At 38.7% G+C, this 16773-nt stretch overlaps 1 protein-coding gene across 1 annotated transcript in view; it reads left to right on the top strand.

Moving 5' to 3' along the window:
- The window catches only part of LOC126456873 (dynein axonemal heavy chain 7-like), a 783013-nt gene that overhangs the window by 393585 nt on the left and 372655 nt on the right, over window positions 1–16773 (top strand). Inside the window, 2 exon segments of the mRNA XM_050092694.1 lie at window positions 1963–2192; window positions 7997–8177. Coding sequence (XP_049948651.1) covers window positions 1963–2192; window positions 7997–8177 — 411 coding nt within the window.

Genomic DNA, 16773 nt, shown 5'->3' with positions numbered 1-16773 from the left:
ATGCCCTCACACTTCAGAAAGAATATAATAATTCCAATTCCAAAGAAAGCCTGTTACAGGTGTGAAAATTACTGAACTATCCGGTTAATGAGTCATGGTTGCAAAACACTAACACACATAATTTACAGAAGAATGGAAACACTGGTAAAAGCCAACTTCAGGAAAAATCAGTTTGGATTCTGGAGAAATGTAGGAACACGCAAGGCAATACTGTCTCTACAACTTCTCATAGAAGATACATTAAGGAAAGGCAAACCTACACTTATAGCGTTTGTAGACTGCTTTTGATAATGTTGACTGGAATACTCTCTGTGAAATTCTGAGGGTGGCAAGGAAAAAATATAGGGATTGAAAGGCTATTTATAACTTGTACAGAAACCAGATGGCAGCTATATAGAATCAAATGGCATGAAAGGGAAGCAATGGCTGAGAAGGCAGTAAGACAGGATTGTAGCCTATCCCCGATGTTATTCAATATGTATATTGAACAAGTAGTAAAGAAAACAAAATTTAAATTTGGAGTGAGAGTTAAACTCCGATGACATTGTAATTGTGTCAGAGATAGCGAAGGACTTAGAAGAGCAGTTGAATGGAATGGACACTGCCTTGAAAGGAGGATAGAAGATGAACATCAACAAAAGCAAAATGAGGATAATGGAATGTAGTCAAATTAAATGAGGAGATGCTGCAGGAATTAGACTAGGAAATGAGACACATTGTGGACAGAACACACATAACAGTGAAGTTGTAAAATAATATAGAAATATAAATTCCTCATCTCTTAACAAATTCTTTCCATTGGTTCACATTGTTATTAAAATTTTCTTTGGGAGACTGATTTTTTAGTCTGTGTTGACCTTGAGTTAGACTTGTTTCTAAATTTCTTATCTGACAAGACAGAGTTTTCATTTCATTTTTTATTTCCTTGTTACGATTTTTATATTACTTTTTGTTTCCTTGTTATCATATTTGTAATTCTTTAATTTCATTATTTACTTCTTCTAACATCTATATTATTAAATGACTTTTCCGGAGTCCAGGTTACAGTGCCCTGGGCCATTTGAAGATTGCCTATTCGACAGCTGCCAGGGCCAGCAAAAATTTGATTTATGATATTTTGCATAATTGTTGATTGAAACTAAAAATTTGAGATGTTGCCATAATCTGCTCATTAAGTGGTGTAATTGCAAGTCAAAGATAAACAAAGTAAGACAATTATTGCAGTTAGAAACTATGTGTTTGTCTCAAGGTAACATAATTGAAGGTGTGGAAATGGCCGGTTTTTATTCATCCATTGTTTGAAAATGGGGGCAGTTAACACTTCCAACAGACTTTACATGTAATTTCGAAGTTTTTTGAAAGTTTTTCTCACTAACAACTGCAGCAGAATGGTGAAAGGAGGAAGGCTTTTCACTTACTGCATTTCCTCTGTTCATGTCATAAAATAGCAGCATTGGGTATGACGTTTTAATGTATTACTTCTTTGGTTGGTTGGTTGGTTGGTTGGTCGGTTTGGGGAAGGAGACCAGACAGCTTGGTCATCGGTCTCATCGGATTAGGGAAGGATGGGGAAGGAAATCAGCCGTGCCCTTTCAGAGGAACCATCCCGGCATTGGCCTGGAGTGATTTAGGGAAATCACGGAAAACCTAAATCAGGATGGCCGGACGCAGGATTGAACCGTCATCCTCCCGAATGCGAGTCCAGTGTCTAACCACTGCGCCACCTCGCTCAGTATTATTTCTTTAGTGCAAATTCTATACAGAACAAATTTTGCACACCGTATCCATATACCACTGAATATAGTTACAAGTTTGCTTGAAATGGTGTGCAGTAAAACTTCATCTCATGTAACATTCTAATTCATTACTTCTTCACCTCTAGTTTTGCCATAGGATTAATTATTATTTCTAATAACACTGTTTATCTTCAAGCCTTCATGCTAACCATCCATTTTCTTACAGTCATGGCCTGAGGATGCTTTGCTTGCTGTTGCAACCCGTTTCTTGTCTGAGGTTCAGTTAGGTGATGAAGAGAGAAAAGCATGTATTGATATGTGTCAAGAATTCCATACATCTACTCAGGATCTGTCAACTGAGTTCTTCTTGCGCCTGCGGAGGCACAGTTATGTTACACCTACTTCATATCTTGAAATGATTAATACTTTCAAGGAGCTATTATCAAAAAAGCGAGAGTAAGTATCCTATCTCTGTAACCTGTACATGTATAAGGTTTTCTATTCAATATGTGTTTGCAGAGATGTAAGCATAATATGTTGAAATATAAATTTTAATGTAATGTGTGAAAGTTAAGCATGGAGGAAAATACAGAGCATTGTGAAAGTACTGGAGAACTAATAAAAACATAGATAAAAAATTTACTCACCACACAAAAGGATTTAATGTTTACATTATATTATCAGTAATTGATTGTTGTTGTTGTTATATGTATTAAAAACAGGAAATAATGTATGAAGTGTCTCAGCTTTTTTCCAAGAATGTTATAAAAGAGACTGTGTTTGCATTATATGGCATATGGTTACACCAAAAGTGCAGAAAAACCAATCTCATATTCATTCTCGGTGATTTTGTATGGCCTTGCTATGATCATGTATAAAATAACTACAATCCTCACTTTTCACAATAGATGATTTCTAAAATAAATTAGGGACATTGCTGAAGAAAAGGAGGCCCACTGGTGAATGAGTGGTTTATGATGGGATGGTACAGTGGGAAAGCTGAATATTTTAAAGCAAGATGAGTTATTTTAGCCATAACTGCTACCCATACCCATTAAAAATCATATAAGCCATCTACTTTTATATATTAAAAAATATTCCTGCAAATGTTAAATACATTTTCATTCACCTCTCTTACATGTTACCTGTAATGAAATAGATCTACATTTTCAATACTACTGGTCCTAATTCTGTGTCTTATTTGATCTGCATTATTTTAAATCTGAAATTTCCACCAATAAACAACATCACTCAACTAAAAAAATCCAAAAAGATAAAAATAATTAATTTTTATTCAACTTTAGCAGTACCATTACTGCTGTGTGAAACTGATGGTTGGATGAATAAAAAGAAAGATGACAGTGAAATATAAGCAGCAGAAATGAGATTCTTGTGGAGAGTAAAGAGCTGCACAATAAAATATTTAGTAATGGATGAAGATGTTCAAATTGAGCTGGAGGTACATTAATCAGAAAACAACTTAATACAGAAAAAAACATGGAAAATAAATTGTAAATACAATAAAGGATGAAAGACTACCATAAAAAATCCTGAAAAGTCATAGTTCAGACAAGGAAACAATTAACATAAACTTTGTTAAGAAAAAGCAGACATATGCCAAACTCATAATTAATTATGATTATTTTAAATACACTAATAAAAAATTTGCAACGTATGCAAGAAACATGTCTGTTTAATAAGGTAGGCCATTTTTGGTGAACAAACATTCTATGTAAATTCATTAGGATTTTTAAACAATGTGCCATTGATCAGTGTTCAGTTCAGGTAATAAATGTCTTTTTATAATGCCACTGATCGCTATATATTCTCATTGACACTATTATCCCACTTCATTCACAAGTACTAATCATAAATTGTAAATACATAGTATTTATTGAAGATTTCCTTTTGTAAAGATGGAGGAAAATAATAAACTTCTTGATCTTCTACAAGAACTCCTTCATGGCCTAAAAGTGTTGAAATAGCTACCTTCACATAGAATGGTGTAATTCTCATTGCTTAAGGATTTTAATTCTTAGTCAGGTGTACCATTTTTCATAATCCAAGTGGGGACATGGCGTACTTTGTACACATCTAAAGAGTAGCTGCCATTATATTACCAAGATAAACATGTATGAGCAAAGTCTCAGTTTAATTTTACTTTAATTAAACAAGAGTAAAATAAACTTGCATTACATGAGCTAAATCACTGTTTACTTAAACAATAATAAAATAAACTTTCATTATATCAGTCAGTTGCCAAGTAAAAATGTTACTCCACACTACTGTCCCACTCAAAGCATTAAACAGTGCAGCTGTATCAGATTACTGCCAGCTGCATATTTGATTACTAATTATCTTGTAGGTAACTGCTTCATTGTGGGTTTGTGCTGCTAGCTTAGAATCTGGGTCTTTTCTTATACAGATCATAAAATTTTTCTTGCATAGCTCACTATTTATTTTATGTTACTGCTGCTCATTTGGACTTGTTGTAATACAGCTTATCACTGAGTTATCAGAAGCAGTAATGAAGGAATAGGTACAGCCTTGCTATTATAAAATGACAGTGAAATGGTACAAGACAGTGCTTTTGTAATTGGCACATTTTACATAGAGGTGAACCAACTCGAGGGTTAAACACAGAAAAAATCCCACCATAATATCCAAGAAAACTAGGAAATGTCACTTCTGGAATCTCCCAAGAAGTCAGTTATAATCTAGTGGAATGGTGTTGCAGCAGTGTGCCCAAGAAGTAACTGTGCATGTGCTTCCATCACTGGCATTTCTTAGAATGGCTCACATAGTTCCTAACAGATCAGTATATACCTGGTCAGTGATACACGTGTCTGACTGCATTTCTTATTATGGATCACTTAGTATCTTAACAGATTGGTAGACACCTATTCAGTGATACCTGCATCTGATTCTGTCTAGAGTCTTCATGAATCTCAGGTGACCAGATTTTGGAGCATTGTGGAAAAAGTTCAGTATAACTGGCTGTAGATGAGCTGGAATGACAAGCAGCCATCTACATCTCATTGGATCATACTTACTCTTATACAGTGCTCCATTTATTTATTGAAATACTTCTTTATTTCGTTTCTCCTTCTTCAAGGCTTGTATGATTTTCAACAGTGGTAGATCTTGACTGTTTTAAACAGCATTGTCACTAAATGCAGTGATGACTGGGAATTCATTCATATTGCTGTGTTGCACCAAATGATTCCAGGAAAGGCAGTGAGCATCCTTGTATTTGGTTTCCTTTTTGTTCACTACTGTGACATACTCTCGAAGACTCTACCCATTTTTCCAGTTGATCCTATACTCCTTGAGGCTAGTTGGCCTTCATAGAGAATGGTTGTCTGTCACAGTTGTGAATGGTTTTGCCAAATTTACAGTAGGAACTTGGTGACGACCAAAATAACTGCAAGGTGCTCCTTCACTGTATTGAAGTAGATCACCTCACACTTGAAGAAACTCTGCAAGTGTAAGGTTTCACCTTCTCAGCACCTCGCTGAATTGACACAATAACTATGCCTCTTCCAAAACCACTAATGTCTTTGCGAAGTTCTATCTTGGAATTCTCGTCATACAATTCTAGGACTTCAGAAACTGTGAGTGCCTCCTTAAGGGAAAAGAAAGGTTGATGATGATAAGGTCCCATACTCCTCGACAGAGCATAGGGGATAATGCGGGAGACCCGCACCGCTGAGTAGTCGAGGTCCTAGTGGAGGTGGTTTGCCACTGCCTTCCTCCGACCATAATGATTATGAATGATGATGATGATGATGAGGATGACAACAACACCCAATTATCTCCTGGGAGGTGAAAATCCCTGACCCTGCAGGGAATCGAACCCGGGACCCTTTGCTTGGGAAGCAAGAACGCTACCGCGTGACCATGAGCTGCAGACTTATCTCCTTGCAATACATCTTGCAAGAGAAGTGCCTTGGCACAAAAGTTCTTTATGAATTACCATCAGTATGAACACTTTCTTAGGAAACTTCCCATATCATGAATATGACAAGGAGTTACATAATGTTTGACTGCTTTTATTTTGCCTGGATCAGGATGAACCCCATCATCATTCACTAGGTGCCCAAAGATTTTTATTTCAGGAGGGGTGAAGAAGCACATTTTCAAATTAAGGTGGAGGCTTGTAGTCTGAACACATTTCAGCACAGTTGTCAGATGCATAAGATGTTCTTCAGATGTCTTCAAAAAATGATAATGTCATCCAGGTAGGAAAGACACATGGTCCATTTAAGGTGTTGAAGCAGATTGACTGTCATATATTCGAAGGTGGCTGGAGCTTTACACAGTCCAAATGATGTAACAGTAAACTCATAGAAGTCGTCAGCAGTTATGAAGGCAGTGTTTCCAGACAGCCCGTCAACATCAGTTTGCCTGTAGCCAGCCTGCAGGTCCATAGCAGAAAAAAACTTTGTTCCTTTTGATCAGCCTTGGATGTTCTCAAAGCATGACAACAGGTAGACATGATTCATTATGATTTTGTTCAGTCATCAGAAGTCAATGGAGAAACACAATTTGCCATCTTTCTTCCTGACAAGGATGACAGGAGAGGACCAAGGAGTCTCTGAAGGTTCACTGATATCATCCTGCAGCATCTTTTCCACTTACTCCAAAATTATCCGTCATTCAGCCAATGTCACACTACTTGAGTGCTGGGTAATTGGTAGAAGATCATCAGTGTTATATTTTTTTATACTATAGGCTGCATGGTCTGTCTTTACATCACTGTTGATTTGAAAGCATTTGTAAATAGCCATCACCTGCTGACATTGTTCCTTGGTCAGGCCATATCCCATTGGCAGTTTGATTACTAGCTCCTTGCCTTGAATTTTCTGTAGTAGCAGTGGAGCATGCTGAGCTGCCCAACCTGTACTTGTTTAGCTGTTATTGTGCATATACCTTTAGGGATGAGGTGTGACCGCTCGTCACAATTATTGATCCTGTTTATCCTTGACCACATGCAGTAGTTATAATCATTTCTGAAACACACATTTATTTTGTAAGCCTGAGTTGCTTTTTGCGATTGACAAAAGCTGTACAATTTAACTGTGTATCTAGACTGACATCTGGAACTTGTGTCATTGATGATGGCAAGGTAACAACTTCTTCAACAGTAAACAACTGCCTAGATCAATCTCTATTATTTGTGATTGCTGGAAAAGCCTCATAAATCTGGAGCTCCACAATCTATGGCTGCTTGTGATGCCTGCAAGAAGTCCTAGCTAAGGATAATATTATAACTAAATTCTGTTAAAACAACATATTGGAAGAGCTTTATTCTCTCACTGTGTTTGTGTCGGCTACATATTTCTGATTTCCAACCTCGAGCACATTCATTTTCTCATTGAGGAACTTAGTCTTGTTAGCTGGCAACAATAAACATTCGTAATTTTATAAATGTTTTTGGAATTTTTTGAGATCTGTATCTGCATTTTAAATTTATGAAATAATTTTAACCAAGCAAGGTGGCACAGTGGTTAGCACACTGGACTCGCATTCAGGAGGATGACAGTTCAAGCCCTCGTCTGGCCATCGTGATTTATGTTTTCCATGATTTCCCTAAATCACTTCATACAAATGCCAAGATGGTTCCTTTGCAAAGGCATAGCTAATTTCCTTCCCCATCTTACCCTAGTCCAATGGGACTGTTTGCTCCATTGCAAATGTGGCTTCTGGGTAATATGCATGTCCTTTGCTCTTTAGTTTGAGTATATTTTTACAATGAGGCACTTTTTTCATGTGCTTTTCTTTATGCACGATTATGTACTCTAACCAGAGTGTAAAGCTAACATATGTGACATTTGTTTGGATGGCTATAGGGATACTAAACAGTTTCTGAAGATAATAGACTGGTATTCTATGAATTATTTCTGTGTGCAGCTATAATTTCGTTAAGAATTTGCTTGGCTATCTTACTATACTTAACCAAAAACCAATTAAAGAAGTTTATTTAAAATTATATATATTTTTATATCATTACAATCTGAAGAAAAGATATGTATAAACAGTGGTTGATCTCTTTGTACTTCCATTCCTTGTCATTACTTTAGAATAAAACACTATTTTTGAATATGTGTTGGTTCGGCCTCATTTAATGTAATAACTGGAAGTTCTTTAGTATTCAGGCATATGCTCACACAAAAATGTGTTTTTACAGCTATATTCTGAATGTGTATTTATATCAATTTTAAGTCAGTGCTTCTATCACTGTGTGCATTTCTCTGTAGAGAAGTTCTGAAAGGAAAGCATCGATATGAAGCTGGAATAGAGAAGCTAGATCATGCTGCTGAACAGGTATCAGTGATGCAAGAAGAACTTACGGCTCTGAAACCAAAGCTTGTTGCTGCTGCTGAGCAAGTGGAAGCTATGATGCAGACTGTACAAAAGGAGTCTGCTGATGTAGCTGAGGTATGCATAAAAAACTTGTGGTAGACAAAAAGAAATGTTTCAGAAGGAAACACTAACTATTTCTTACATATTACACTACTTGATCTTCTTCCCATACTGTCTATGTTGTTCCAAATTTCTTATTTCTTCTATCTTGAAAGGCTTCTAATTTAGTATTTTATTCTTAAAAAAAGGTTTCTTTCTGTTATTTAATATTTTTACAAAGAGGAACTTTCTATTCTCCTTTTCCTTTTTCTGTAATTCATCCCACTGTGGACTTCTTTTTCCAGAAATATCGAAGTATTTGCTTCATTAGCCTGTACTCATTCAATTGGTAGAGTTGTCCAAATTAGATTAATCTTCCTTTGCCATTACTTCTGAAATTTTCTCAACATTTCCTCATTAATCATTATTTTACAATCAGACACAGGGTTTGTATTTTTTTTCTAGTAACCCATTTTTTAAGTACCTCTGTTCTCTCCAGTTTACACAAGGGTGTGCTGAGAAGTAATGCTTCTGAATTTTTTGTGTGATATCTCTTAAAACTTTTAAAATAAAACAAATGTTATTAACATTCTGCATCTTTATTGCTCATGTGTACATATTTACAGGGCTCTGCCACTAGAGGGCTCCGAATTGTAGTGTGTAACATGGTGATGTGTAATGTGACTATGTCAGGGCATTAGAATTAGTATTCTATCATCAAGTTCAGAATTTTAAGATTTATCCACTCATGGAGCATCCTATTCTTCAGCATGACAATGCCAGATCACATGTGAATGCTGAGACATGCAGTCCCGACATGCCCCCCCCCCCCCCCCCCCCCCACACTCCGCCCCCGTCCAATTTTCATCTGTTTCCAAAACACGATGACGTCTCTTTTATAGTGGTGAAGTGGTGCAAGCAGAGGTGAGGTGGTTGCTTTCTCAACAAAATGATAAAACATTCTACGATGACAGTATCAACAAATTGGTTTCTCATTGGGAGAAATGTGTTTCTGTGCCTAAGCTCCGAAATATATATGTAAACATGAAGAATAATGATGTAGATTGTTAAACAATGGAAAATCCACCATGGAATAATGCCAATATTATGAAAAGAATAGATTGGTAATCACCACATAGAGGAGATGTTGAGTTGCAGACAGGCATGACAAAAAGACAGCTAAAAGTGTGACCTTCTAGCCCAAATACCTTGTTATAATGTAGAAAAAACACACACATTCATGCAAGAACAACTGACACACACATAACCACTGTCTCTGACTTCTGAGATCCGACTGCAAGCAACTGAGTCTGATGGGTGAGTCAGTATGTGTGGTAGGGTTAAGGAGCAGGCTGGGGTTAGGAAGGGGAGGGATAAGGGATAACAGGTTAGGGTTAGGGGAGGGTGTAGTGTTGCTTGTGGGAGCAAGCAGAATCATGATAGGGATGGGGTAAGCCACTAGGTGCAATTGCGACATTTGGGGAGGGGGGAGGGGATGGTGTAGCAGGGAAGAAGAGTGTTAGAGGAGGAAAAAAGGGAGAGAGGTAGAGAGAGATATTGAGGTTGAGAGAGAGACTAGTGGGTGCATTTGTGAAATAGAAGATTGTGTAATACTGGAGAGGAAGCAGAGAAAGGTATAAGTGGGTGGAAGACAGGGACTAGAGAAGGTGAAGGCCAGGGAGGTAATGGGACTGTGGGCTACACTGCAGTGAGGGCTCCCAACAGTGTAGTTAAGAAAAGCTGTTCCAAATGGCATAGGCTGTGAAGCACTCACTGAAGTGAAACACATTGTGTTGGAGAGCATGCTGAGCAACTAGGTGGTCCATATATCTGTTAGCCACTGTTTGTCAGTCACCACTCATGCGGACAGACAGCTTGTTGGTTGTCAGCCCTATGCAGAATGCAGCACAGCAATTCTAGCTTAGTTTGTAGATCACAAGACTGCTGTGTGCTGCCTTTGATAAGATAGGTCATGCTTGATACCAGTTTGGAGAAGGTGGTGGGAGGATGTATGGGACAGGTCTTCCATTTAGGTCTATTATAGGGCTATGGGCTATGAGGCAAGGGGCAAGGGGCAAGGGGTTGGAGGCAGGGGTGGACTAGGGATGGACAAAGATATTGTGTAGGGCTGATGAACTGTGGAATACCACAGTGGGAGGGATGGGAAGAATTGTGGGAAGCACATTCCTCATTTCAGGGCATGACAAGAGGTAGTCCAAACCCAGGTGGAGAATGTGATTCAGTTGCTCCAGTCATGTGTAGTACTGAGTTGTACTGACTCATGAAGGGAGCACTACTTTGGGGCCAGACAGTGGGAATTTGGGAGGTGGTAGGTGAGTGGAGAGACAAGACATGGGAGATCTGTTTCTCTACAATGTTGGAAAGGTAACTTTTGTCCATGAAGGCCTCAGTGAGACCCTTGATATATTTGAAGAGGGACTGCTAATCATTACAGATGCAATGGCCATAGGTGGCTAGCCTGTATGGAATGGTCTCCTTGGTATGGAATGGGTGGCAACTGTCTTAAGTGGATGTATTGCTGGTGGTTGTTAGTTTTGTTATGGACACATACACTGATGTAGCCATTTTTGAGACAGAAGTCAACATCAAGGAAAATGACATATTGGGTTGAGGGGGACCAAGTTAAGTGAATGGAGGAGAAGGTGTTCAGGTTTTAGAGGAATGTAGATAAGGGTGTCCTCACTTTCAATCCAGGACACAAAGATTTCATTAGTGAATGTGAACCAGGTGAGGTATTTGGGATACTGGATGGTTAGAACGGATTTCTCTAGATGGCCCATGAATAAGTTGGCATAGGATAGTGCCTGTGGGAGCATACAGGTATGAGGTTGGCCAATGGTGCAGTTGTGATGTTAGGCAGAGAGTTGGGGGGGGGGGGGGCAGCAGAAAAGGAGAGGAGGTAAAAACCTGTGGTTGTATCAATACAGAAAAGTTTCCTTATCCCTAGCTAGAACCCAGTCTGACATACTGTTCCTACATTGTTGCTTGGCTCATGGAATCCCCCCACATGGACTAACCATCAAATTACCCATCTCTGGCTTGAAAGCCTCCTTCCACTGTGACCTCCACAATGATCTCCATCTGTTCAGATTCTGCCAGTTCTTATTCTTCACCAACATAGTCCTGCAAAACTGTGTCAATCAGGCTGTAATCTGCTTGAAATACCTCCTCTCCATCTATAAAATTCTCCTGCTATGCATTTCCACTTTCATGGATCCCGTATCACAAACTGACACACTTGCCCTCCAGGACATAGAGCAACATGCACTGTGACACCTCAAAAAACTCTCCATCCTGTTCACTTCCTACTCTCAACTTGGACTACCACTGCCCACCAACTCTACAACAACCTCCAAATCTTCCCCACATCCCCTCATAGCTGACAAATCCTGCCTTGCAGACCTACTACATTTACTCCACCCTCAAAAACTCTTTCCCACTGCCATATAGAATCCAGAACCTAAATAGATCAAAAACAGAGTCATGAACCCTTCCTCCAAAAGCCTTAGCCCCATAGAAATATCAGTCCTTTCTAATGGCCTCACATTTTTCCATACTCCCAAATTCAATGCAGAACTTGTTAAAGACCTTCTCTCCTTCTGCCAGTCCTTACAATGGAAAATCTTTCTCGCCACCAACCCTACCAATCAGATCCACCAAAGACCAATGTTGAACCCTGCCTGACTCACTTCACTCTTCCATCCAACACTGATCCATCCCCACTACTCCAAATTACCCCCTGTTAACTTTGCAGAATTTCTTAACCTGAAACCTTGAATCACCCAAATCCTTCAACATACTAATCTCAAGCTTATAATTCTACTTCCTGACAAAGGCTTTACCACTGTTGTTTTGAACTGCAAGGATTACCTGGCAGAAGGACTTTGCTGGCTGTGAGATCGATCCACATTCAAACCCTGTGACAGTGATCCAGTTCCAGAAATCCAGCAGGATCTCCAGTCTTCTCAAACCCTTAGACCCATTCCAGAATCTCTCCCTGGAGTCCATCTCTCTCTTCACCCCTACCATTCCCTGGCCTCCTACCTTCTACATTCTTCCTAAAGTCCATAAACCCAACCACCAAGGATGCCCCATTGTGGCTGTTTACTGTACCCCCACTGACAGAATCTCTGCTCTCATAGACCAACACCTTCAGTCTGTTATGTGCAACCTACCCTCCTATAAAAAAGAAACCAACCATTTCCTTTACCGACTGTCCACAGTTTCTGTTCCTTTACTGTATGATATCCTGCTTGTCACTATTGATGCCACCTCCCTTTTGCAATAACACCCCTAATGCCCATGACCTTGTTGCTATTGAACTGTTACCTTTCCCAACACCTGTCAGATTCAATACCATCAACCTCCTTCCTAGTCACCATGACCAACAATATTCTCATCCACTATTACTTATCTTTGAAGTCATCACCTACAAACAGATCTGTCATATGGCTATCAGCACCAGAATTGCACCATCCTATGCCAACCCATTTGTGAGCCATCTAGAGGAATCTTTCTAACCGCCCCGAATCTGGTGCCTCATTTGGTTCATATTCATTGATGACACATTTGTGTCCTGGAGGACACCCTATCCACATTCCTCCAGAACTTCAACATCTTCTCTCCTATTCCCTTCACCTTGTCCTCCTCAGCCCAACAAGCCACCTTCTGTGTTGCTGATCTCCACAGCAAAAGTGGCTTCATCAGTACCTCCATCCGTATCAAACCTACTGACCACCAACAATACCTCCACTATGACGGCTGCCACTCATTCCATACCAAGAATCCCCTTCCATACATTCTAGTCACCCATGGCCATCACATCTATAATGATGAGAAGCCCCTCTTGAACTATACCAAGGATCTCACTGAGGCCTTCGCAGATCATAATTACCCTCCCAACCTTATACATAAAGAGATGTCCCTTGCCTCATCTCTCCAGTCACTCACCACCTTCCAAAGTCCCACCATCTGGTCACAGAGGAACTTTCCCCTTATGACTTAGTACCATCCCTGACTGGAGAAAACATGCCATGAAACAAGAAATGTCCTACCCACTATCCTTCCCACCCCTCCCACAGTGGTATTCTGCCACCCACTGAACCTACACAATATCCTTTTCTTATCCTACACAACCCCTGCTCCCAGTCCTTTGGCTCATGACTCATATCCCTGCAGTAGATCATACATATTTCCACTACCACCTACTCCAGCCCAGTCGCAAGCGTCACCTGTCCTATCAAAGACAGGGCTACCTGTGAAACCAGTCATGTGATCTACAAGCTAAGCTGATACCACTATGCTGCATTCTACATGGGCATGGTTGCCAACAAGCTGTCTGTCGACATGAATGGTCACTGACAAACTGTGGCAATGAAACAGCTAGACCACCCACTTGTGAAGCACACTGCCCAACACGATGTTCTTCATTTCAGTGACTGCTTCACGGCCTGTTCCATTTGGATACATTCCACCATCACCAACTTAATATCAGTTTTACATATGTTCGGGATTTAAGATTCTAATGGATTCTAAAATCCATTTGCTTTTTTACAGATTCCTTCTGTTGTCTTCATTTATAGATGCACAATAGTTTTTTTTTTAATTCTTGTTCTTTGTTGCAAAAATTCTTTCAGATTTTGATGTGCTTTTTGTTTATTTACCCTCTTTTCATTCTCCACTACAAATTAAGGAAAAGGTCTATGGTATGCAATCTGTTATTAGATTACTGGCCTAACTAGTAGAAGATTACATGAATGCTTCACTACCCCAATATGAGGAGCAGGGTGGGGACCAGCACCCTGACTGTATTTTATCCCTGGGAAAGATCCCTGAGTCCTAATTTGATACCAAGCTGATTTGATTTTGAGCTGTGCAGAAGGGATCACAATGAGGACCTCCAGGTTTGGTGTCCGCTAGATCACCGTAGCTATCTCCCATACAAAGTGGTTCATGTCATTTAAAAAATCATGTTATTATCAAATGAAGTAAAATTTGTGTAGCATTAGAACTTTGAAGAGTGAAAAAAAATGAAAGATTTGCTCATGGGGAGGATACTTTCACCATAACTTTAATCACAAATTTCCATTAATCTTCATTTGAAGGTAGTCTGCAGTTGAAATGGCTTTTCTAAATAATTTTGTGAAGCCTTTAGCTGCTATTTTCTTTATTTGACATACAATTGTACAATTTCAGACATAAACCATTTTGAAGTATGTAAAACAGAAGCATTTTACATTGGGTACAGTAATATCACTTATGAATTTAACATTGGAACAAGTCATATCACAAGATACACCAGGAGTATTATAACTTACTTTATAGAGGACTTGTTAATGGTATATTAAGCCATGTATGTCTTTGCTTTTATGACTGCATATAACTGTCATAAACTAAACTCGAAATAGTTTTTCAATTTCTCGGGAGCAGTTGAGCAGTTGTTGCAAAGCTCTTAGCTAAAGTCAATGCTTTTAATTTTCATACACTAGGAAGATTATAATTATTTTACAAAAATGTGTTACTTTAACTATGTATGTCTTCATTCTTGAATATATTTAATTATTGTTCACAATTGGTGTGAATATGTTTGCATGTAATTTCCACGAAATAACTTTGAAATACTAGTTCTCTTATTGTGGGAGCATGCCATTTTTGAACAGTTGTTACAGAGATCACAGTAGTCTAATGAAATATTACTGAAAACCATGAAAATTAAGTACAGCCTTTCATGATCTGTTTTATGATGTGTGGTCTTTGGCAGTATAGTCATATTTATTATTTAATATAGTGATGATTATGTATTCAGCAGTTCTATAATGCTTCATCGTGGAACTGGTGTAGGAATTTTCCATTTCACAACTCTTTTTGTTCATTCAAAACTCTGTCCAGTTGGTAGATGGATGCCAATTTCAAATTCTTCCACCACATAAGCTATCTAGTGTATTTATGTTAGAAACATCAATCTTACAATAAGAACTCTGCAACAACTGCTCAAAAGTAATGATGCTCCTAAAATAACGAAAAACTGTTTCCAGTTTATTTTACTACAGTTAAATATAATCTTAGGAGTAAAGACATACAGGGCATAATATACCATTAATGAATCATTCATAAAGTAAGTTATGGTCCTCTTGGTATACCTTTGGGTATGACTTGTTCCTATTTTCATAGATGATATTAATGCAACCTTTTAGATACCTGAAAATGGCCTAAGGCTGAAATTGTACAGTTGCACATCAGATAAAGAAAATTACAGCTGAAGGCATCACAAAATCATTCATTAAAGTTCCATAAAATCTGGTTCACTATTTTCACTGGAGTATAATCAGATGCACAAAACACGCTTACTTTCATGTAAAAGCAGATGTAGTTACAGAAAGAAGGTTTTAAATTGCAAATTTTTTAAACCAAACGTTTAAAAAAAATCTGCTGAGGTGAGAAAAGAGAGCAAATGGTTTGGGAGGAAAGAGATTGTGTATGTATTAAGTTGCAAGATAAAATGTAATACTAGATCAATTGAGGCACTGTAGGAGATTGCTCGCAAAGTGTAAGTTCTTTGTGATGTTATTGTCTGTTAACTTTTTAAAGTCTTTACTCATGCTCTTGACCATCACTAATTGTTTTTGCAATCGTTCCTTGGAGACAAAAAGGTAAACAGCAGTTAGACATCAGTAATACATAGCAAGAGTTTCTTTACTAATGTCTTTGATAAGCTGGGTGATATGTGTGGTGAACTGGAGTACATAAGTACAAGAGGGTCCATAGAAAATGAAGGGGTGAGTCTCTAACCTCTAAGGTGTGAACCGTACTGCAAAGAAATGAGGTGAGGAGGCAGCATAGCTCCTGAACATTATGCTGTGGACATCTGCTTACAATCTTATCGAGCCAAGTTAGGGCAAGGAGCTTAGTTTATAGGTGGGACTAATTTCAAATATAATTTCTTGAGAAAAGATGATGCAGTATGACTATCAGACACTTAGATGGCAAGCCAGAACCAAGCAAAGAAGCAAAAGCTGAAAAGTGGAAATAATACATAGAAGGGCTATACAAGGGAAACAAATACAAAACAGTATTGTAGAAAGAGAAGATGATGGTGAGTAAAAATTCTGTAAGTCTGATTCTTCAACAACACAGATTTTACTAAACACCAGTTAAGTACAAATAAATCACAGAGTATAATAGATCTTGACTCCTCTTGAACTAAACAGAAACAACAATTTATGGATGTGAATATCTCTTGCTTATTAATGTACTCCAGAGATTTACTGAGTAACTCAAATATTAGTGCTGGAGAATACTGCAAGTTTGTCACACCTGCATTGCCTGTCAGTGCACCATAGTTGACCGCCATGTACATGCCACCTTCACAGAGGTCAGGCATTGCTTTGCCCATGTTCAAGTAGGCATTGTGAGCCTCGTACCTTCCTCTGACAGCTGGCACTACCTCCTCACCATACTGGACAGGTTCAACCACTGGCCTGAAGCAGTGCCAATACCCAACATCACCACCGCCACCATGGTAGGCATTGCCTTCATCTCCACGTGGGTGCCCATTTTGGCTGCCCATGCCATGTCATAACAGATCACAGGTGCCAATTTACACATCTGCTCT

This window comes from Schistocerca serialis, chromosome 2 (assembly GCF_023864345.2).
Source record: "Schistocerca serialis cubense isolate TAMUIC-IGC-003099 chromosome 2, iqSchSeri2.2, whole genome shotgun sequence".
Taxonomy (NCBI): Eukaryota; Metazoa; Arthropoda; class Insecta; order Orthoptera; family Acrididae; genus Schistocerca; species Schistocerca serialis.
Note: the sequence above shows the minus strand (reverse complement) of the source record. Positions and strands in the feature narration are given on the sequence as shown.